The sequence below is a fragment of the Misgurnus anguillicaudatus genome, chromosome 12 (assembly GCF_027580225.2).
Source record: "Misgurnus anguillicaudatus chromosome 12, ASM2758022v2, whole genome shotgun sequence".
Lineage (NCBI taxonomy): Eukaryota > Metazoa > Chordata > Actinopteri > Cypriniformes > Cobitidae > Misgurnus > Misgurnus anguillicaudatus.
In genome coordinates, this window is record NC_073348.2 from 31,248,683 (window position 1) to 31,274,236 (window position 25,554).

Here is a 25,554-nt window from a genome sequence, read left to right on the forward strand (position 1 = left end):
GCACAAACCTTTCTTTATTGCTACAATGGCACTGCCAACTTCTTTGCTGTGCCCACAATGCTTATGCCAATGAAGATAAGCTTCATTTTTGCCTTTACTAAACAGAGAATTTATAGGATTTATATATTGTTTTCGCAATTATTTTATAAACGTATTTATGTCCAGTGTTGGGAGTAACGCATTACAAAATATAATATATTACAGTAATATATTCGTTTTTGCTGTAACGCAGTAATATAACGCATTACTAATAAAATTTTGGTAATATTTTACTCGTTACAGTCTTAGTAACGCGCGTTACAACAATGCATTTCAAAATTAGACCGTGTTATTTTTATTTTTTTATTTTTGACCAATTCGCGCGACCAGCATCCACACATGAAAAAGCTGCGTGTAAAATAGTTATGGCTGTGTCCCAAACCGCATATGTCAAACTATATAGTGGGCGAAAAGCACTACTTCTGGTACTCTTTGCCTACTATATAGTATGGAAGTAGGCGGTTTGGGACGCAGCGTATGTCTGTTTCCACGTGCTGTATGCAACATGTTCATTTTTACTTTAACTTTGTATTGGAATTGCGATTTGGAACCGGTGAAGTCAAATATAGACGCGTTTCTTAAAGAGTTTCTTAAAGAAAGCATTGCCTAAGTGCTCGCAATCAGGTCCGGTAGCGCCGCACACGCATAATTCTGCGAATGAGAGCACTAAGTAAAAGCAACAGAAAGTTTCTATCGGTCTCCCATGCTGCTTGAACCTCAGAAGTAAAGAGACTTTTAAAAGCTTGCCAGTAAAATCCATATCAACACCAGCAATGACAAGGTAAGCCAACGTTGCTATGGTTACAGTCCATATACATAATAGATTGCTAGGCTAAATCTATGCTATCTACAGTTTTATTACAAACGGCAACCAAAACTACAACGTAACATTAGTGTAGACTTTTAAACATCAATGTTAAAACATTGTTTACCAGCCTTTGTATGGGAACCTATATTAATTCATTCATTCATTCAACTCGGTGCATGCCAGGTTTGTGCTGTGAATCTGAATTAAAAGTGAATTAAAGAATAGAAATGAAAAGAGGTTGCGTGTCTTGCCATGTTATTAGGCTATAGGTTGCATTATAGTGGGCTCTATTGTGTTTGGTATGTGTACCATAATTTACCAGACTTTTACCAGATCATTTGTCTATGTTTATGATTGATTGTTAATGTATTTTGCCATAAGTCTTCACTGTGCCTATTCAAAGCTCGAGGGCCAACACATAACTTCTAGATTTATAAGCATCAATAAACTACATTTCAACATTTTATAATGCCTAGTCATACTTCTGTTATTTTGATGAAAGTAACTCAAAAGTAACGCAAAAGTAGTGTAACTCATTACAGTTCAGAGACAGTAATATTGTAATGTAACTAATTACTTTCAAATGACAGTAATTTGTAATGTATAATGTATTACACTTTGGAAGGAACTTGCCCAACACTGTTTATGTCTAGCGATTTGTTTATTATTATTTATTTTATCTCTTTTTTATATTTATTTTTTTATTTATTTTTATTATTTTTATCATTATTATTATTATTTTGTTGTTGCCTTCGTGTTGCTTGTATAATTCGGGATGGGAGGGTTTTAAAAGGGGTTTATAATGAGACAATTTGTGATCTCTTATTTTTCATTGAATGTATAATTATGTACAATCTTGTTAAATTCTAATAAAAAATATTTAAATAAACGTATCGGTTTGAACACTTGTAACAACAAATTTTTCCTCTGTTCTGATTCTCAGAGAAACAGACTTTTCACATTACAGGGCTGGTTTCAACATAACTAGCATCACGAAAAAATGTACCTATTGACATAAAAATGTAGTGTTTATTTGACCGCCAAATTGTTTCCTGGTTCCTGATTTGGTCACGCTCCAATAACAATGTTTCAATGACCTGCACTGTTTACACAAATCTTTCATAACACAAATAATCGAAATCGTTGCACATGTGGGACTGTTTCCAGCCGAAGCCGTCATAGTGATAAGGATGTGCTTGGGCTTCTGTAACGGGAATGCATTTTTGGCGGCGAGGCTGTGTTCGATTGTAAATAATAACGCAACATCGAAGGAACGCTGGGAGAATGTCGTGGGACGATTTTACCAGATGTGAATGCGAACACCGATCGGGGCATCATCCACAGAGACAGCTTCATCCCACTGTGTGCAAATCCATTTTGACAGTTCCTCGTTCTGAATTATTGTCTAGTGTTGTGTTTGTGTGAGAGACTGATATTTTGCTCAGGTTCTGCTTTGGGATTACTCAGAGGTTAAAGCCACTGGGTGTAGTCCTGCCCTCAAACTTACACCAGTGGTTAAGCAATTTTGCTATGTTGACCCTATCAAACAAAGTGTCAGTGTGCTTCTGGGAAATCTATCACAAATGTGCATTAAACTGGGAGGGAAGGAAAATTTGAACATTGAAAGTATTTTTATTTCTAGGTGTACCTGGATTAAGGGAGCACTTTATGGGTGGACATCCAAAAACATTGTTTGTTATTAATCAAGCCTACCTTTAAACTAGTTGACAGCTTGTTATACAGTTCTGCAATGAAAAAAACGAGTTATTAGTTATTTTTGTAAATGGATAGGAAAGAATCTTAAGTTCTGTCTGTCCATATATGGTGCTGCAAAATCTAAAGGGGAGGAGCTAAATAAGAGGATGGGCAGTGAGAAATTTAAGTAAAGATGTTAATCTCAATAGTGCTAGTCTTTTAACAGTAGTTTTAGAGCAAAGGTTCCCAAACTTTTCATTTTGCGACAAACTTCGATGAGTATAATCTATACTGGGATCCACCAACATATAGTAAATTATATTAGATTAACCCTCATAATTTCTACATAGTAATATTAACATTTATTGAAAACTTAGATTTTTTTAAAAGTAAAATTATTAATGTGTGGGAATAGTAAGTTGTATTATATTTTCTTGTAATTTTTAACTGCTTTATAGTCACTGCACATAGTTCTTATCAAAAACTGTAGCGCGTTTAAGTCTGCTTGATGTTGAATGTTGTAATCTCTTGTGCCTGAATATTGCGATTATTAAAGCTTTTTCACAGAATAAGAACTTTAACTACTTTAATATTTGTTATTAAAATGTCATAGAGGTTTAAGCTCTTATATTATTAATGTTGTTTTGTTGTAAATGATAATTTTGTGAAGTCAGCGTTCAGGTGATCAGTGTTTACTTACATGAACCCTGTTCAGCACATTGTTTTGTAGATCTCTCCACAATACTGACAATTCATGTCAAAAACAGAGTTTTGTGTGTGTTTATTCAATGACTGACAATCATGATTTTTGTGTTAATGCCATTTATAACACTAAGAGTAACTAAATCCATTCTACTATGTAAAAGAAATACAATCTACACTACATTTTATTTAACATTTTAAGCACAACAATGGTTCAATGTTAAAAAAATTAATAGACTTTACCTAAACAATAAAAAGGAATATAACTTCTAAAATAAAATTATTAAGTGACATTTATGTAATTATTTAACAATTGTTTCATGTATTATTGAGTATATTTTATTTGATTTTGGTAGATAAGTTGTACTTGAAATTATAGCAGCAAATTTTACTTTAAACAAATGTTGTGCAAATTGTTACAAGGATTTTATTAAGTAAATTTTACAAGCTATTTTTTTAGTGTATATTTATATGTAAATATAAAGAAAACACAATTTTTTATTCTTTTATCATTTTTAATTTTATAAATCAAATGTACGTTTAATTGCATTTTTATCAAAATAACTTACTGTATATCATATCAAAATCATTGTAGCCAAGCGTCTTTGCGTGACCCCACCTTATCCTGATATGCGACCCAAAAGTGGGTCTCGTTTTAGAGGAGTCCTAAAATTTTTCAACCCCAACCTTTAGCTTTGGGAATCCAGGTCAAAATCAGACCCTTCCTCAAAGCCCCCACCTAACGGTTTTTACCCAAACTGGAGAGCTCCATAGTGGAGCTGCAGAAGAATACCTCAAATCGCAAAGTCCTGCAAGGATGGCGATCCGTAAATAAGACAATGTTTCTCATAGACGGTTTAAACTCGGCAGGACACATAATTGATACAGCAGTGCTACGTTGTCCTCCCCATTGCCTTTTCAATGTCCTCTCTCGGTTCAGTCCTACATCCATTGCTCATTACCGAGAATCGGTATGGTTTCTATTTATGGTTTCTAAGTTTTTAAACGTCTGTATTCTCTCACTGACGTGAGTGTAATCTCGTACTACAAATAAAACAAAACTATAGATTCCAAAGTCTTGTTAAAATTAAGTAAATTCAGTGCAAGTACATGCGGTAGTAAAGAATATTTATTTTTCAGGCACTACAAGAAATGTTGTTGGAAATCCATTGGACTTGAAATCAAAACTGATTCAGTTCTACAGTATAGCTCATTTAAACCAAACCCTGACTTTGCTATCTCTTCGCTTCGTTACCCCACTTGGCGTCTCAGATGTTCCAGGTTTAACCGCCGGCACTCATGAGAGTAATAATAGTTGTAGATCAAAGCTATGAATCTCACTGCCAATCAACATTAAGATGGAAAAAGCCAGAAGGATTGTAAAAGGATCAGTCAAAACTCTAATGAAAGCAGACTGAAACCCTGACAGTGAAACCCTTTTCCTGAAATGGTGGGACACCAAGGTCATAAGTGGAAAATGCATGGACTATGCATTTTTAATGAAATATTTTAGATAATAATGTTTTCCACCACCAATAAAAAATACAGCTCTTAGTCAAACACATTTTACAATACACAAATAATTTTTTGGGGGGTTTTCCACCACAATCAAAACGTAAATAGGACTATAGATTCTGTGTGGGCCTTGTTAAGTCCAACCATCTTTTATAAAGTAAATGAGTGGTCACACTAGATTTTGAGCATACAATATTTTTCGAACATTACTGTGAATATGTGCTGGGAGCGGTTTGTCAGTATAAGATCTTTGGCTTTGTCCATTTGTGCTTTTCAGTAGAGAGAAAGGTCAAGGCATGGCGTTTCAGTTTTCTACTGGTCACATATCTGTAAGTGATACGAATTCGCAGGTTGGAGTTAACTAGACTTAAACTTTGGTAAATATCTTCGCACAAGCTTGCGTCTGACGCATTCGCATTCATAATGGAAGTCAATGGCACTCTATTAGTTGCTGGTTGTTATCATTCTAGCTTGTGTGACTACTTGTGTACTTTTAATTAGGGGTGTAACGGTACGTGTATTCGTACCGGACCGTTTCGGTACAGGGCTTTCGGCGAGGTGCACATGTGCACCGAATGCAATCTGTTGTGTGCAGAACATAGGTCAATTTTCGTGTTTCCACACGAACGTATTAAGTGGCGGAAGTCTTCGCATTCAGCGCAAGTCTTCTGTCAAACATATAACATAATTCGGCACGCAGAAAGATTTTTATTTACTTAGTTGTATATTCGTTTGATTATTGATGTAAACGTTTGCGTGTTGCGTCTAAACGCGCGTGTTAAACGCGTGTCAACGCGCTGTTTTGTTCTTTCAAAAGTGCGTGAGAGGTTGCGCGTCTTTCATTGCTACGCAATCATGAGACGCGCTTTCTGTGACAGTGAGAATAAGGAATGCGTGATCAGATTTTTCATCTGCACCTCACGTTAATTATATCATTGTCACAATGCGATCAGCTGGTCGGGACAGCTGCGGAGGGGTTCGTTAGTTTAAGTCACAGCTTACATTGGCAACACAAGCAAAGATTAGGAGAAACGTGCAAAAGATAAAAGATGGCTATGTATGCAACTCACTCATCTTAATATGAGTGTATAATAAGTATATCATCATGTTGCTTGCTATGCAGTTACACACTGAGCAGTAATATTATTTTTATACAGAGATGGTACATAACCAATTAAAAAATGTAGGCTGTATTCAGGAATTGAATTTGTTAGTTTAGTGCAGTGCTTCTCAAATAGTGGGGCGGGACCCCCAGGGAGGCTCGAAGCGACACCAGGGGGGGCGCGCGAGACCCGGGGAAAATACTTTTTCAGGAAGTGATTTTTTTTGCATCGTCACTTAAAGACATTACACCCCAAACACGCTGATAAGCCGCTTGAGTTTTTTATTATTATTTATTGATTATATTTCATTAAATTTTTCAGTATCAAATGGTCAAAAAATATACTGTAAATAAGGATTGATTTATTTTATTTCAGGCAAATTGATGCATTTTAAGTCTTTACTGTTACAGACTAAAAAAACAATGTTAATAAAGTTATTCTTTGTTGTAAGTTGATTGATATTTCTTTTTTTGTGTTTTCTTTAATGTTAATAAGGATACAATGTTTTCAGGAATTGAATTTGTTAGTTTAGTGCAAGGTTTTAGTAGAAAAAGTTTAAGAGAAGGTTAAGAAAAGATTTACCTATGTAAAATAAGTAATGTAAAAAAGTATGTTATTTAGTGGAAAACTTTTTTGGAATTTTTTTAATTTATTATTCCTTTTTATTTTATATATATTTTATTTATTATATTTTAATAAAAAGTGTTTAAAAACGTGTAAACAAATTGTTAAAAAACAGTTTATAGTAATAAACAACCTGCAGTTTAATGTATGCATTTTCCCCCATACTGCACCGAAAAGGAACCGAACCGTGGCTTCAAAACCGAGGTACGAACCGAACCGTGATTTTTGTGTACCGTTACACCCCTACTTCTAATACATTTATTTCTGACTCAAAGGTAGTCAAACTCTTGGAATCAGGTCGTTTATTTGAAATAAGATAAACCTGTGCTTTAACATCGTGCCTGTAAATCGAGATAAATCTGAGTCCAGCGATCTGAGCCAACAGTGCTGCTAAAGGATCTAATATTAATAACCCCAGTTCAGAATTTGATTTGTTAGACATGCAACATGTGCAAAACTCCTGTACGTAAAGGGAGGGGTTGGGACGGTATGTTTTAGGCTCTTCCAACTTTTATAACAAATGTTTACAGATCAAACAATTTCATCAAGCCAGCCTCAAAAACTCCTCGGGGGGAAACCGTGTCCTGTTTCTTTCAGCAGCCCAGAAGCACACATATATAAACGGTCAGTCGGATTAAGGGTAAAAGAAATCTCCATATTTTTTCAATATGTGTGAATAATCCTTGACCTAATTCATCTCGACATTACTCCTCCTTCTCTCTACAGGGGCTCTACTGAATTTGCAGTCTACAGAATGCGAGTACTATTTCCCATAATGCACCTGTGCAATGCTTTTTCCCAAATAGAGCTAAATGCTCCCCATCCTTTGCCATTCCCAACCTACCCTTCATCGCAAGGGTTATATAGCAGTCTATAGTATTGAAAATAAAGAATGCATTACTTTAATTTATACTTTTTAATTTATATACACCACCCCACAAACAACAGAATTACAGGAAGGTTTAGTGTACACTTTAAGGTCTCACAGGTGACAAAACATTAGACATTACAACACGTACACCATTAAAGAGTCGTAGCTAAGCAACGCTCACAATGTATAATGTAACCTGACTCTCGAAGGCCCAAAATGTGCTGGAAGTTATCATTTATGACCGCAGGGCCGTGTGATGAAGACGTATAAGGAATGTTCTGGGGTTGTGTGTTTGGTCTGGCCGATGGCCTCCGGGAGAAATGGAAACTGCTCTTTCACGGTTTCAAGCGAACCGTCGAGTGAACACAAACGCTGCGTCCCCGCCACCACCCCGCAGGTCCGTTTCGGCAAACTGCGCAGCAGCCGGTTCACTGGACTTCCACTTCCTCCTTAACTTCCTGCCACTCTGTATGCTTCATGAGGTCAAAAGGTCAGACTTTCATCTGTTCCATCTTAAGCATTTCCACAATCCATTAAGGGTTACTTGGGGGAAGACACTTAACCGTTTACTCAACCTGGCCTTTTTCCCTTTTAAAACACAGATTATTAAATTAACGTTCAGATAGATGGTTTGCCTATCGCTGAACCATGAAAGAACTGTAGAGATCAAAAGCAGGCTTTCTATAACAGCGTGTGTCAGATTTTTCACCGCCAGTTGTTTTAAAAGGATGCAAAAGGGAATGTTTTATCACCATTGATAACTATTTTGATGACTCAGAAAGCAAATAAAGTATTTAAAGGGGACATTTTACAAGACTTTTTAAATAAATATTTGGTTTGCCCAGAAGTTCTAGCTGAAAATACCATATAGATAATTTATTATAGCATATTAAAATTGCCACTTTGTAGGTATGAGCAAAAATTTGCCATTTTGTGTGTGTCCTTTAAAATGCAAATGAGCTGATCTCTGTACTAAATTGGACAGGATAGTGCATCCTTCTGACATCACAAGGGGAGCCAAATTTCAATTAGCTATTTACAGGGTTCCCCCACCTTAGTAAACTTCAAATTCAAGGACCTTTCAAGGACTTTCCATGTCCAATACCCTCAAATTCAAGGACTAAATGTGGGGACACATTTCAAGTGAGAGCAAGGTTACATCGTGTTACCTTTTAAGATACATTGTTCCAGTTCCCCTTCAAGGAAACTTGCGCTGTGTCACTGCGGTGACACTTTGGGGACACCTCAGAGGGTAAGTGCATCTGAATGTGTATATCAAATTCAACCAATGGTGAGGCTTAACAACAAAGACAGGGTTACGCGGGCCAGGAAGTATATCGTTCTCTGAAATATTGCCAAAGACGGCATTACAGGGACGCAGGAAGTATGGCAAGGAAGACGCAGCATCTCGTTCCCTTCTTTGGGAACAACAGTTACATACGTAACCCGAGACGTTTTCAACACAACTATGCAAAAAAGCATTTTGGTATGAATCAACATTCGCATACAGAAGATATAAGCATTTAAAGCGAACAGTTTAGCACGTGTGCTTAAAAAGTCTAGAACACTACACAGGGAATAATATGGATTTTTTCCCCCAGAAAACTTCTTGCATAAAATAGATTCAAGAACTTTCTGTATCTATGTATGTATATTTTGAAAAAAATCCCAGGGCCCTGAATGTTTTCCCCCAGATTCACAAATTTTCAAGGATTTCAAGGACCCTGTATTTTTTCACATGCTTGCAGAGAATAGTTTACCAAAACTAAGTTACTGGGTTGATCTTTTTCACATTTTCTAGGTTGATAGAAGCACTGGGGACCCAATTATAGCACTTAAACATGGAAAAAGTCAGATTTTAAAAACTTTAGAGAGAAAATCCTGCAAAATATAACTAAAATTTAAGTCCTATCAATTTGAACGTGGCACAGATTGACTCACAATTAACGATAGTCTCTTTTTAATGGAAGGCGGGGCTTAAGCGGGCCTACTGAGCATTGCACTTTCCCACATTGGTATTAAAAGCACTGCAGCGTCTTGTCTTTGACATAACCTCACACACAGGCTCTCTAGTTAAATAAAAACCAGGTTTTTATGTTTCCTGAAGCAAATTGAATGATGTTTGCCTTAAAAACCATGAATATTTTATGAAACCAAAGGCACCGTAACTCACCATCGTACAAGCAGTCCGTGCTCCAGAAAGTTCTTCAAGTTGGGCAAAGTCTGACGCAGGTCCGGTGTGGAGAGGCCATGCTGATACCTCAACTGCAGAATGAGAAACACAGAGGAAATGTATTTGTTAGAGCAATCATCACCTGTTTGATCTATGGCTACACATTCACCATGGCATCACCTGGGCATTGTGCCACGGACTTCTACAGCAGGTTAATTCATTATCCCACAGGTGCAGATACGTATACACAAAAACTGCAGATGTTTAAGCAATTCAGTCTACTAGAGCTGCAGAACCATTGACAGGAGACATAAACCAGTCCCACGCCGACGCTCCCTATAGTTCGCTTAAGTTTCACATTAATATTTAATAAAGATGGGAATGCAAAAACTTAATGTTTCGGAACAGATACGCTGAACCTGTACATGTGCTAGTTTACGCAGACCAGATACCGCTTTATTTACATAGAGTGGAGTTATCCACATGACAATCTTAAATATGTATAGCCTTGTAAACCATTGGTTAAAGACGCCTGACACACCACACCAGGTTTCATATTAGAGCTTATTTTGCCTCCTTTTTCAGGGGAAATGGGGTAAAATAGGTACTGTAGGGTGAAAGATATACAGTGAAGAAGAGATCCAAAATGCACGGTCCAACAAGCTTGTGTGTTTTTTTTTCCCCTCTTGTGCAATCACTCAGTCCAACACTTTTTGCTATCAATGCTTTCTGGCAAGATCACTGCAACACACACCTAAAATAATACAAACGCATTGTGTGCATGAGTGTGTAGAAGTTGCGATTAAGTGGGAGGAGAAAGAGACAAAGATAAGAAAAAGGAAGAGAAAGAAAAATGGCACACATCTGGAACGAATAAACGGCGGAAAAGCATGAAAATCTTTCGAAAGACCAAAAGTCAGACACTGAAGTAAAATCAGACAAAAAGTGACGCTATTCTTAGAAAACGCAGCGCCCTCTTTAGGCCTGGATGTGAAAAACAATTAATCACGGAGCATCTTTAAAGCAAACAGCAAGTGCAGAAGGTCTCAAAGGCAACTAATGTATCAGAGCACTCCCAGAAAAACATATGGCCTATCCGGTCGCATGGCATCACCCTTTGCACGTCTTCAGAAATAATCCCAATCTATCAAAATATCATCACAGTGACGGACGATCCACATGTGATTTCAATTATAATTGATAATGCAATCACCGTGACACTTTCATAGGGCAAAAATATGACTTATCTTGGGAAGACTAAGGCTGAAAGACAGCCTGGAAAAAATTGATGACTAATGACAAAATGGAGCAAAAACCATCTAAACAGGCTTGTGTTTGCTTCATCTGGTGTTCTGGTACAGACAAGAAAGACGTATTGCATGTTTCAGTTTCCAAGCATACGCAGAACCTTCAGCTGACCTGTAAAACTGAGCAAAGCTGGACAAAGTGCACATACTTAATAACAAGTGTGGGTCATGCAGATACAAAGAGAGCAAGTGAGAAACCTCTGGGGTCCGTTGCAAAATTTAGATTAAGGCCCAAGTCTCCACTAGTGATAAATGGTCGAAATCTGCATTATCATTCATTCATGGATAAAACTACAGCTCTGGCTTTGAGCAGATGATCTTGTGCATGCGGACCAAAAGAATCACGAAATCACGTGCCAACAGCAACACCATTCCATTCAGGAATCAGAATGGGCCGTACCCCTTCATCCTGGCCGACTGCCTGAAACTATGTTTGTTCAGTGTTTCTCTGACACAGATACTGATTAGATTAAACCCAAAAGTCAGTGAGATTTTCCAGAAATGTGAAGAAGAAAATGAAGTAGGACGGACACGGTTGAATAGCCAAACATACAATCCGACCCTCTTGTAAAGCATGAAGGTTTTCATGAACCGTCTCTAATGTTGGGAAATGGAGTTTTCGATCTGGAGATGATCATTATCGAGTCCATGATGAGGTTTCCTGATGAGCGGTCTACAGCTCTGTTTCAAAACCAAGCAAGCTGCACTACGGCCTACTTGGACAATACAATAGCAGTCAGAGAGTCTAATTATATAAATGTCTGATGTGGAATTTACATTTAGGCATTTAGCAGACACTTTTAAACAAAGTGACTTACAACGGTAAGTAAAAAATAAAGCTTAAAGGGTCACTCCACTTTTTTTGAGAATATACTCATTTTCCAGCTCCTCTAGAGTTAAACATTTGATTTTTACCGTTTTGGAATCCATTCAGGTGATCTCCGGGTCTGGCGCTACCAGTTTTAGCATAGCTTAGCATAATCCATTGAATCGGATTAGACCATTAGCATCACGCAAAAAAATAACCAAAGAGTATCGATATTTTTCCTATTTAAAACTTAACTCCTCTGTAATTACATCGTGTACTAAGATCGACAGAAACAGTCTTAGTGTCTTATTTTTTAGCACGATGCTAATGGTCTAATCAGATTCAATGGATTATGCCAAGCTATGCTAAAAGTGTTAACGCCAGACCTGGAGATTGGCTGAATGGAAATGGTAAAAAATGTCAGCAACATTGCATGACAAACAAATAGCGTGCCAGACTTGCAATTGGCTGAATGAACAATGCAAAATTTATGCATCGCAAAAAAATAAGAACCTTCATGTCAGGCTAACAACGATGCTGCCTTAAAATCTTTCCTTCGTAGGCAGCACACTTGTTTTGAAACAGAGCATATGTGTCTGTATTCTTTCAAAGCTTGTAATTTTTCCAAAACTGAGAATTGAAGACCAGCCAAGCGTGCTGATATGAAACTTGATAGGAAGCACAAGGAACGGCAGTGTAATGACATCATCGCATCCAACGGGGCACAATCGCAATTGTTTCACGTGTATGCTTTACTAGTGTGTGTGCCTATTGTGTATTTTTTTCATTCAACCCCAGTGGTGTGTTCCCCTCATCTGCACGGCAACCCTTCTCAAATTACATAAAGAAAAAAGTGCCTTTGTATACATGAATGTACAAACATGTAAATAAGAAGAGGGAACGATGTTTTACACCCTAAAAAAGAAAAGAAACCACAAATCCTCCTGCAGCAGGTCATTAATTCAACAAGTAGTCATTAATAATCACCCACCCTATCCCTGGGGCAGCTTGCCCTACAAGAAAGGCATTATGGAAGGAAATCTGCTCATGCAATCTTGCAAGTCAGAGGCATTTGACATGCACATTTGATTTCATTACCGACTTGGTTCGTCCTAACAATTTTTGCAACATGTGTTTAAGAGCCGCGCACATCTGGCCCTCGAGTGTTGCATGATGGAGGTATGCGTGCTCCATCTCCCCGTAGCATGAACTGCAGCATGTGTGATTTGCTTTTGGAAAGGATGCTGGGATAGATTATAGCGTAAACCTGTACATGAAGTATTTTGCAACTACTCTCATGCTCTTCAGATCAAGAACATGAAAAATATCCAGGCAGCAGGAAATGCACAATCGTTGCAGACAGACGGGGCGTGCCGCGTGGATCGGCAAGTCGGTCTTAATTAAAAGCGACAGCTCGAAACGCTGACAGACTGAAGCAACAAACATAACGGCGGGTGGCACGGGGCTCTCGCAAATTGGGATTGGAAAATGTACGAGAAACCGACTGGGGGATCAGACCATATAATGAACGTGACGGTCGTATACAATGCAAAAAGGGAGGGTTGACAAGCAAACAAGGCAAAGAATTATGGGTAAATAATGTGTTGATGTAAAGGCAGATACAGCATAAGTGCATTTAAAAACATAGCTGGCACAGTGAAGGGACATTTAAAACTACCTTAAAAATATAAAACGCATTTTGGTTACACTTGACAATGGCAAGCGCTAGTTTATGTGACAAGTGGATTATTTAGTGTTTTTGTCAAGACAGATAATTTTGCACTTGATATTTTCCTTTCAGTGGTTTAATGTGAGCTACATGTATTTAATAAAAAAAAAAAAATCAACTGAAGTTGTTTTTTCTTTATGTATAGACGGTTTCAGCAGCAACAACATAAACAAGCGGCTTTCGTGGTCAACACGTAACTTCCGGTAAACTTCGCTAAGAATAAATAACAACAAAGTCTTTAAACGTAGTTTATTTATATAACAAGCAAAATAAACAACACGTAGATTACCTAGGAAACCAAAACATTTGTTATTTTTGACTAGGTATTTGTTCAGGAGTTCAGTTTAGCAATTAGTCAGACCATTAAAAAAACCTGAAACCGAAGTAAAGTTCGGACCAGACGAGTATCGCGTCAACGCATGTGCGTCCGATGAAACCATCTATAAAAAATAAATGAATTTTTACATGAATACACGTGTCAAAAATGAAGTTACAAAAGGTGTCACTGAGGTGGTACCCCTTCAAAAAAAGTAGACCTTTGTTCCTAAAGAGTGTATATTAGAAACGCTAAGGTACATATTGGTACAAAATTAATACATATCTGTACCTAAATAGTACATATTAGGAGCGTATTAAAGCCTAAATGATGAAGTCAATATTTTCATAAATGATGGTAAGCACACAGTCGACGGTACCCATTGAATTACATCATGACAGAATTTTCATTTTTGGCTGAACTATCCCTTTAAATTATTTATTATGATTTAGTTCCTTATAAAATAACCTTCCACTGGCAAGTAACAAGCCTCAAGGAAATTAAATGGTAAACAGGACTCTCCCATTATTTCTTGTGCGTTTACCCCCTCTGGTCCTCTCGGTTGTTGTTATTTGCCTGTGGTCTTCTATTTGTTCTTGATGGTAATATTGGGTTCAGGTAACCTGAGAAAAACGTTGACGCAGTTGGAGGTTGCATCCTTATGAAAATGATACGGGGACACTCCTCTGAAATCATTCCGGTGTCTCCCTTCTTTCACCCACGTGCTCTGGCTGCTGCAAATTTTCCAGACTTGACACGGCTCCTTGAATTTCTCTTCTCATTGGATGAACGCAGAAACAGACATGAAATCTCCAGATTGGCTCTGAGTCTGGATAAAAGACAGGTGGTGCTCCGACTGTAGGTTTGAAAAGGTGCATCTGATACCGTAGCGAAAGAACGTGTTTCCATGAGCCTTGATGTCACAGTAACGCAAGAAGCTCTGGAATCAGTTAGGTCATGACTTGAGATTTCAAACATCCTGGTCAAATTGAATGGCATGCCAATTAAGGGACAAAACATTTTATATGACAAATTGCTATTTTGTGTCCACCTGTTAAAATTGGCAAAGGTTGTGGATTATTGAACTAGAAAAAATGCTTTCTGTTTGAGGTTCATCCTTCATTTAACACAAAAATACCATCAAAGTTTGATTTCACATTTATTTTAATCTTTGACGTGATCTATCTTAGTCAATATTAAAGATATCAAAGTTATTTTTTTTTTTTTACAAAAAATTGTATTACGCAGTGCCCGAAAATAGTCCCCTGCTATTTAAGTTACCAAGGGGACTATTTTCAGGCGCTTCGCAATATTATTGCGCCTCCTGCAGCCATGTTACAGCAGCAAAGTCCTTGATAAATACGCCAGAATGAGAGTATAGTTCCTAGCCATATCTGCCTAGAAAATCACAACTTTTAATTTTCCGTTGGTTTTAGTACACGATTTAACTACAGAAGAGTCAAGTTTTAAATAGGAAAAATATTGAAACTCTTTGGTTATTTTTTAGCGCGATGCTAATGGTCTAATCAGATTCAATGGATTGTGCTAAGTTATGCTAAAAGTGGTAGCGCCAGACCCTGAGATTTGCTAAATGGATTCCAAAACGGTAAAAATGAGAGCTGGAAAATGAGCATATTTTCAAAAAAATTGGAGTGTCCCTTAAATTTACACACATACACAGTTTAAAACATACACGTGTGTAAACTATATAACTGGAACGTTCTTTCACCTGAAATCTCAGTGGTGTTTTTATTCCCTGCATAAAATTAACAACTTGTTCTGTTGTTACCAAGCTATTTTTTCCAACTCCTGTCAGAGTCGATTACCTTACATACCTATGGCTTGCAAAGGGTCTCATTTTGTGAGACAAATTGGAAGTGACACAGGATATGAAGGCCGCCCCCCAAACGAAACCGTCAGAGGTCACACTGACGAGTGTTTTGTCATCGGAAAAAGTCACAACAGTTTAATGCAACGGAATTCCTAGAATCTCCTGACAAACCAGTGGTATCTGCAAAGCCATAACTTTTCATCAGCGGAGCAATTTTACAAATGTAGATGTCCGAGCTGCAGCTCCGATCCAAACTCCAGAGATCGTTGAAACTCTGACCCACACACAGAGCGCCACTGCGGTAATTCGCAATAAAAACTAAATCTTTTAGGTATAGACGAGGATGTTCCCCTCTTGCCCTCGTCAAAGAAATAGTCACGGAGAATGGATTCTGGAGTTCTTGGCTTCCCGAGGGGAGGCAATCAGGGGCCCCGGATGGTCCCGTATTAGAGTGCTTCGGAGGGGCCAGCACAGGTGCTGCCCTTATGTTATCCACCAGGGTCAGAGCAACAAAGGCCACAGATATTCCTTGTCAATAAAGACGGCAATGAATTATCAATTGTTGTTGTCCTCAGGCCAGGGGCTTGATTGTGCTAAAAATTAGCTGGGGACCATGTAAGTCAGGTACACAAAGTGCAATTACATTCAAGTATGTCAAAAAAATGGAAATATCTCGTAACCTTGCACTAACCTTGAAAAGATTTTAAAAGTGATATCTCCAGAGATTTGACTATACTTACAGACATCAGGGTCATTCTTTGTAAATTAATAGATGAAGGATGAAATGTTTGACAAGCCTTGGCTCCAATAACTTGCTTATACCCACCCTGATCCAGATTTTTAGGTTTTTATAAAAGACAGGCCTTCATTAAATTGGCCAAATGCCTGTACAGTATGTCTGTTTGCTGACAGTTCACATGCAGTACTAGTCTACATCTTTACCTGATAACCCTTTCCATAATACCGTGTATATCAATCATCCTACTACCTTTGCCAAAGACTATCATTGTAAATCCAAGGCCAAACCGCAAGGAGCAGCTGACCACAGCATGTTTACGTAAAATAGCATAAAAACAGAAATCCACCATATTGTTCATGTTATTCAGGAGAAAAGCATGCATACATTAGTTATTAGCACTAATACATAACTGGGAAAATAGCCTGAAGTAAAAAAACAATGGTCTTTGAAACCATTAACTGACGACAGCTTGGCTCACAGGTCAGATCAAATATTTGTTTTGAATCAAACATCAAAGAAATGTAAAAAAAGGATGTAGTGCTCTAAGTCTAAGTGCAAAAACGTGACCCTGTCTCATAATCTAATAATCTTGTTTTCACATTGATTTTAATCTTTGGCATCATCTTAGTCTTAGTATTAAAAATATCAAGGTTTATTTCACAGATCTTTACATTATGTAGAAAAAAACCTCGCCATCAATAAACATAACGAAATTCTGAATGGACGATCAGGCTTGGTCATTCACTGGTTTAATGTTAAGCTTGTAAGTTTATGCAACCACAATGTCTGCCTGAAAACACATGCTATCATTCAATGGCCTCCTAGGCTTTGACGCTAACAAAATTAGCCATGAAAACATCCAATGGTCTGTGGCCATGAAAATGCCTTTTCATTCAGATATCTCGCCAGTTTTAAAGCCAATCAACCTCTAGTATATCAGATTAAAATGTGCATAATTTCCCCAGTTTATTTGTTTAGGGCATTTAAAGGGACACTCCATTTTTTTAAATATGCACATTTTCCCGCTCCCCAAGAGTTAAAATTTTTTTTTATCGTTTTGTAATCCATTCAGCTGATCTTGAAGCCTACTTCATTGAATCTGATTAGACCATTAGCATCGCGCAAAAAAATAACCGAAGAGTTTCAATATTTTTCCTATTTAAAACTTGACTCTTCTGTAGTTACATTGTGTACCAAGACCGACAGAAAATTTAAAGTTGCAATTTTCTAGGCAGATATGGTCAGGACTATACTCTCATTCTGCCGTAATAATCAAGGACTTTGCTGCCGTAAAATGACTGCAGGAGGCGCAATGATATTACACAGCACCTGAAAATAGTCCCCTGCTATTGAAAGCTACCAAGGGGGCTATTTTCGGGCAGTGGAGTGTCCCTTTAATAATGCATACATTGCATTGAAAGCCCCAAACAAAAATAAATATAAAATGTTTTTTTTATATAAAACATTCTTCTTTCTTAAGGGCGATATATAGTCGTGCGTAGGTTCTACGCCGTAGCTACGGCATAGGCTATCCGTAGCCTGTGCGTAGCTCTGCGTAGCCTGACGCGCACCTCTTAACATTTTTAACAGCGCGTCAGTTCTACGCGGACCGCAAGCGCTGTGATTGGTCCACCAGAACCCCTCCCGTCAGGTAAAAAAACCTGCGTCATAGGTATTTCCGTTTGAGACGGTGAAAACAAAGAATGGCCAAGTTGAGGAGTGATTTAACTCAAACTGCAACGAAAGTCACTGTTTATTTACTTCCATCATTGCTGGTCTTCTCAAATCATACACAACAAGTTGCTGTTTCTTCTTCGTTTGTTGGTTACCTTGCCAAGCTTCTTCTTCTTTGACGGTCACCCTGCTACTGTGGTTACACGCGTGGATACTACCTACCAGCGGCAGTATAAATGAAAACCGACGCGGAACCTACGCCGTCGCGGCTACGCCGTAGGACCTACGCACGACTATAACGAGCCCTTTACTCATATCAGTACCATGCTAATGGTACACATAGCTAAGATAACAAACCATGGGTCTACAGCTTACTACGTAGTACTAAAAAAATAGAAGACAATATTGGAAGATGTGTCATATTCTTTCCCATCAACATAATGTCCAAGTGTCTTTATTTTACGGATTAACAGATGTTGTGACCTTTAAGCCTAGTTAACTTCAACATAGTTACTTTCAAACATACTGTTGACAGTTCCTCAAACTATCTGTGAAAATATGAAGACAGACATATTAAGCAAGGACTTAATACGGTAGTGGGGGATTTAGAGCGATTACACTAAAATTGGCTTTATTGATTGACAAATCAGCTCTTGCCAATTCGAAAGACCTCTTGTGAGTCTAGAGAAGAAAAATATTTTATTCGTTTTCAAAGACAAAGCTTATAATGCTCCTGGGGTTACCTCACAGACCTGGAACCTCATCCCAAGCTTTAAACTAACTTTAATTTATCTACCACCATTTTCCTTTCATTTCCATTCCTCTCTTCTGTCTGTTTCGTTCAATTCGATGATAATAAAACGCAGGTGTGGATATACAAACTGTTGGGAGTCAACCAGATGCCAAAGAGCTTAACTCGAAACATCTCAGAATCTTGAGGAACTCAATCTTACACTTTTATTGTGCATCACATGAACATGTTATATAGAAATATTTATTTATGTAATTAAGAAAAAAGTCTTACTGAGATGAATGGGACCTTTTCATTTCAAGCCCCCCCCCCCAGTCAATTTCCACCGAATAAAATAAGCAGTACTTGAGCTTGACATGAGACAGATGTATATTTGGTATAAAAATAACCAAACAATAAGAAATATCTTGACATTTGGTTGTTTTAGCTCATTTTAACCTCTTAAAAATCCAAATGTACAGTGGACGGAAAAACTGAATTTTTGTCACAGAAATTTCATGAAATACTACAATTAAAAAAAAATATGCTAAACACGTCACATACAGTATCTTAGGAAAGCTAAGATTTTTGTGATTTGAATGATGTAAACCCTTTTAAAGATACAATCAACACTTTGTAATTAGTGTCCTTTTAGGCGTTTTAGCCTTTTTTGGAATGCTAAGGGGTTAATGCTCGTTTTGTCTTATTTTGAGTCATTGTGAGGCCCCCTTGGAAATTTGTTGAGGCCCCCTGGTTGAGAAACACTAATTCGGAGGCTACTGTAATAAGGACCTGCTGTATTTTCAGGTCTAATCCAATCCAATATCAGCACAGGATTTCGTATCACATACTGTATTAAAATTTAAACAACAAAACTGTTGCATCACATGACTACATTTAGATTGACAATGAATTTATATGTGCCATTATAAGCAACAAACATCTGGATATTTTAAAGGAAAACACCACCGTTTTTCAATATTTTACTATGTTTTACTACAACGTGGAGAAATGAATACATCCTTATATTTTTTCAATGGGTGCACTTAATCTTTATACAGCGCGTTGTGGATGTGTTAGCTTTTAGCCTAGCCCTATTCATTCCTGAGGATCCAAACAGGGATGAATTTAGAAGCCACCAAACACTTCCATGTTTTTCCTATTTAAAGACTGTTACACGAGTAGTTACACAAGTAAGTATGGAGGCACAAAATAAAACGTGGTGATTTTTTTTTTGAAAGAGTTATTTTTACCTTAAAATAACGTTTCCAAAACAGTTTCAGTCGTTCATCCACTCGAAACAGGGTGAACGGCACTTTCACTTTGCAGCCCTCTATCGGCCAAAACCGCACTAAAGAAGTTTCCAACCGCCGGGTCACCGTCCTGTAGTTCAAGTGAAAACTACAAAAACTTGCTTTACGGCAGACCTACAATCCAATCAGAGTCAGCTTTGCTGCAGTATGCTAAATTATTTACGACAGTGGTAATGGACAATTCCGCTTCCAACCTGTAGGGGGAGCAAAGAGAAAAAACTCTTTAGTGTTGCTTTAAAGCGAATAAAAATTGTATGACGGAAGAGCACTTAGTTGCAGCACTTCGACCTTGCGCGCCGTGTTTTGTGGCTTTTAAATTTATCCCTGTTCGGATCCTAAGGAATGAATGGGGCTATGCTAAATGCTAACACATTCTAAGTGCTAAGTGCACGCATTGAAATAAGATAGGTATGTATTAATTTGTCTAAGTTGAGGTAAGAACATAGTAAAATATTGAAAAACGTTGGGGTTTTCCTTTAAGATGTGTGAATATCTTATGTTTTTGGCTTGAGAATGCAATGACTGATAAAGCCTTTACTAGGCAATCTTGATACTGTGTATCTATTTAAGTGTGTAGATGTCTGGTAGGGTAATATGTAACATTCTTAAGCTGATGTCATAGACTGGGCATCCACATCTTTAACATTAAAGGAGTCCGGGCAATTTTGTAGTAATAATAGAAAATTAGGCCAGAATTAAACCTGCATCTTCTGCAAAAGGACAAAGATTCAACCTATCTGCAATTTGTCCTTCAACTAGGCCACAGCTGTTAGAAATAACAAAAACAGTGTGGAATTACCAGGTTGTTAGGTGGTCTTTAAAAAATTATGGCTTTGAATAATAATAAATATTATAAACCAAATATCTTAGTGGTGATATAATGGCGAAACTATAGGGTATACGGTTCGTTATATAATGTATAGCACATATGGTACACATTATCCACACATGTAGACTTAATGATGACTGGATGTTAAAATTAACATTTAATAGAGCCAGTGTTACGAGTTTTGCCGCTTTTTTGTAAAAACAATTACAGTGATGTACCACCTTCTGTAATGTGCTTGATAAAAAAGATGAAATATTCATTGTTTCTTGTGTTTATCATTTCAAATAAAAACAGGGTTATCAAATGACCAACATGTGTAATTTTGTTAACTTTCAAGTACTGTAGTAAACAGTCTTGATGATCTCATATTGTAGGGTGCACTGCCACCTGTCAGAACAGTTGTCTTCTAAGGGGGTCTTCACTGCCGTCATAAAATTAAAATGCCATTAAGGTCAGCCTATGTTAACTCAAGACGGGGAAACCCTAAACCAATACTGCACTATGAGAGGTCAGAGTTAACCCCATACAGTAGTGACCTAGACAATGTGTGAAACCAGGGGCTAAAACACATGCATGTAAAGCATTCACAACCTGATGTACAGTATGTAAAAAATGACAACCCCAAACTACAGTATTTTACAGTGCATTTACAGTCTGGCCAGCAAACAGGACAGTACCTTTTGTGGGTTTTACTTTTATAACCCAGTATGGAAAGATGGACTCATTTCAGAAACCCTGTAACCCACACAAAATGAAAAAAAAAAACTTCAACTCATTTGCAGCCCTCGTTTAAGTGTAACTGCCAAATAAAACCATTATTTTCATTTCAGCGAGAAAGTCTGGCGTGGTCATAATCGTGCTTTATAATTTGGAATAGAACGTAGTGAGGGTTCTTTTATTGGGCTTGTTATTCTGTGGCAGAGGAACCTTTCCAGAAATGGCACGGGAAAACAGGGCACAATACAGCTGTGAAGCCATTAGGACTGGGGTGAGATGCCCAACATGACCTCGCCAAACACCATTACTGCTTATTGCAATAAACCTTCTATTCTCTCATTCTGCCTTCCTCTATTAACCTGCTTTAAAAAAGGATCTTTATGGCAGAGGATTCAGTAAAAGCCTCTCAGAAAGGTCAAAGGTCAGCACTGAAGCTCTGAATGGTACACATTCCAGTTCATCTCTCTTAGCAACAAGATCTCCTATTCAAAAGAAGGACCATGATACTACAGGACACTCCTTCGCTTCGTATGTGACACAACGTCTGCAAAAAGTTTAAATAAAGCCTTGCAAAATGCACAACATAATGTTATAACAGCCACAAAACAATAGGCAATGAATCTAAAGACGATAAAGTAATAAAAAGCTTAGCACAAATTCCAAATCCGAGATAAGGGAATTTCTCCGGCAAACACTTAAAACCGGAAATTCCAAGGCAATTTTATATAATTGTTAATAACAGTTAGATAGCAAGCTTTATCGTGTAATTACAGTTTGGGCTAAAGGGTACTGACAGCTTCCTCTGTTGGAATGATGAAAGATTTGTTTTTTTGCACTTTTTGTTGTTGTTTTTATGAGTTTAACACCAGTTTGTGAATTCTTCGACACAGTTTCTGGCACACGACTACACGAGACATCTCTCAACGCAGGCCCGTCAATCTGTACCTCCTCACAGTCAAAACAAAACTTTACTGCTCTTTGTAATTGCCTTATAAATAACTGTTATATTGCTTACCGGCCTTCAGAAAGTCACTGTAAAATAACTGCTTTAAACGAGTTTGAAAGGAAAGGAAGGAAAAATAAAGATCCATATAGACGGTTTCAGCAGTAACAACATAAACAAGCGGCTTTCGTGGTCAACACGTAACTTCCGGTAAACTCCGCTAAAAATTAAATAAGTACTTTATTTATATAACAAGTAAAATAAACAACACACAGATTACCTAGGAAACCAAAACATTTGTTATTTTCGACAAGGTATTTGTTCAAGAGTTCAGTTTAGCAACTAGTCAGACCATAAAAAAACTGAAACTGGAAGTAAAGTTCGGACCAGACGCGTCTCGCGTTACATGCTTCCGATGAAACAGTCTATAAAAAATCCATAAAAGCTATAGCTATAAGCAACCTAAATGAAAACATACCATACCAAAGATGTTATTATTGTTTATTAAATAAAGTCATTTTGCTGTTTTACAAAAAGCCAGCTATACAGTCTATAGCAGAGGTGTGCAACCCTTTTTAGGCCAACCAAGAACCCCTTAATGTATATTTTGGTGGGTCAAATTAAGACTGGATTTACATACTTTGTTTTGATTGTTACGTTATAAATATATTACAATGAGCATTTTATTGTATGCACAGATACATACATACTACATTACATTTTTGATTTTAACAGAGGAATCTTGTTTTAAATAATTTTACAAGGGAACCTTCATTTCAAGTAGAGACGCACTGATATATCGGCCCATAATAATAAGTATTGCTTGATAAAAGCAATTTTCACACTATTGGCTATCAAAAAGAAAACAGGAAAATGCAGTGAATTTAAGCCCTGAATTAAGCTAATGCAAGTTAATAAATAACCACCAAGCTATCAATATTGGTGAAAAAATGTAATATGGGTGAATCAGTGCAATTTTGCTATTTTATCATTTCAGCATTGTCTGTCTTCCGCGCATGCGCAAGACTAAAGTCACGTGACTGCAGTGACGCAGATGACGTGTTATCCTAAGACATGTTTGTGAAGTTTACAGTCTCCCTCAGACTGTAAACGAAGCCCGGGCGCACAAAAGAAACAGCTGGGGTGCACCAGATAACACGTCAGCTGCGTCATACATCATCCCCGTTATTGCAGTCATGTGACTTAAGTCTTGCGCATGCGCTTCACAACAGACGAGGAAGAGAAGACAATGCTGATTAAAGTCATAATTTTTGCTATTTTTGGACCAAAATGTATTTTCGATGATTCAACACATTCTAACTGATATCACATGAACTACTTTGATGAAGTTTTATTACCTTTCTGGACATGGACAGTATACCGTACACAGATTTTCAATGAAGGGTCAGAAAGCTCTCTGACTAAATATAAAACATCTTAAACTGTGTTCTGAAGATGAACGGAGGTCCTATGAGTTTGGAACGACATGAGGGTAAGTCATTAATGACATTATTTTCATTTTTGGGTGAACTATCCCTTTAAATTGAGAAAAATCCTGCAATGTTTTTCTCAAAAAAACGTAATTTCTTCTCAACTAAACAAATAAAGACAAAAACAACATGGATAGCATGGGGTGAGTAAATTATCAGGATTTTATTTTTATGAAAGTGGAATATCCCTTTAATGCATTTTTGGTTGATGCCTTATTTCACTTTTTCAAAAAAAAATAGTATTATAAAAATGTATAGAGGACCCTCAAAAAAACCAGCATGGACCCCCAAGAGGTTTGGACCCCTTTTGAAGACCAATGCTTTATAGGGTGTACATAATACAATAACATTTCTTGTATATAAACAATAAATTTGCTTTATATCAAAGTCTACAATGTCTTCTTTGAACATATAGCATCTGTATAAAATCTATGTAAAAATGTGTGTGTACAGTACTGAACTGAGCCATGTTAAGCATTTGCAGACTTTCCTGTACTAAGCCAACAGTGAGATAAGCCAATGCTGATACCCTCAAGTATCAGAAGCAGGAGACTGTGGCCTGTACTGTACAAAGTCTACATTATAACTCAAAAAGAGCAAGAAAAAAACATTAAATCAGACACAGGAACACATATCAAATCAAATGTTTTCACAGAGAAAAAAGCTGCCTGTTTAGCATTTCTAAGCTTATGGAGAACATCCATATCTGACTACCGAACTGCTGAATTTCCATCCGTATATACACATGTTAAAGTGTATTAGTTACATGTACATGTTACTCTGGGGGAGCTGAGACTCAAACAGGCTGCAGTGAGCATTGAATTACACAGACTTATCTCTCCCAAGCCTTTTGTGTCAAGAATTTGCGATTTCAAAAAGAAAACACTCCCAGGATTTGTCCAGCTGAGGTATGGCGTAATCTTTTGAGATAAAATAATGTATTTTCCTTTTGCGAAATGAAAAGTGTAAAAACAAGGGCAGGTTATTCAAAAGTAAGAATTAACAAAGGATTGTTGATAAGCATTTCAAAATAGTGTTTGTACATTACTTCAGCCGGAATCTGCTAAGAGATCATTACCAAACCGCACAATTGCACTTATCAAATCTAAAGACAACAAATCGACTATGCAAATCAAGACATAACCGGATTGGATCTATGTATCGTAGCGGACCAGAATCCAAACATTTACTTAAAAAAAACTCTACAGTAAACTGTTGACCTCTTCGGTTTCCATTATTTTAACATTTCCCTCTTGGCTCGTTTATTAATCTCTCTTAAGAGATTAGTTAAAAGCTTGTACAAGTTAACATTAAATACAAAGTAAAGCATACCGGCCTAAAACTCAATGATCTTCAAATACTCGGACTAATCCCTAAGAGCCGATATCAGCTTTCCTAATGCCACTGCTTTGAATGTTACCGCACACTACACAACAAACGTTGGCATTTTCATGGGCAGCCCTAGAGATGGCAGAGACCGAACACAAAGTGTCTATTCTCTCTTCTCATGTAAAACAAGAAGAAATGATGGGAAAGAAAGACCAACTGAATCTGAAAAAAAATCACATTATTCTCGTCTTTGGCCCCCTTTTAGGGAG

At 37.3% G+C, this 25,554-nt stretch overlaps 1 protein-coding gene across 1 annotated transcript in view; it reads right to left on the reverse strand.

Annotated features, from left to right (window-relative positions):
• uvrag (UV radiation resistance associated gene) overlaps positions 1 to 25,554 on the reverse strand; it is a 124,854-nt gene that overhangs the window by 6,115 nt on the left and 93,185 nt on the right. The window contains exon 14 of the mRNA XM_055208209.2: positions 9,531 to 9,622. Coding sequence (XP_055064184.1) covers positions 9,531 to 9,622 — 92 coding nt within the window. The remainder of the gene's footprint in view (positions 1 to 9,530; positions 9,623 to 25,554) is intronic.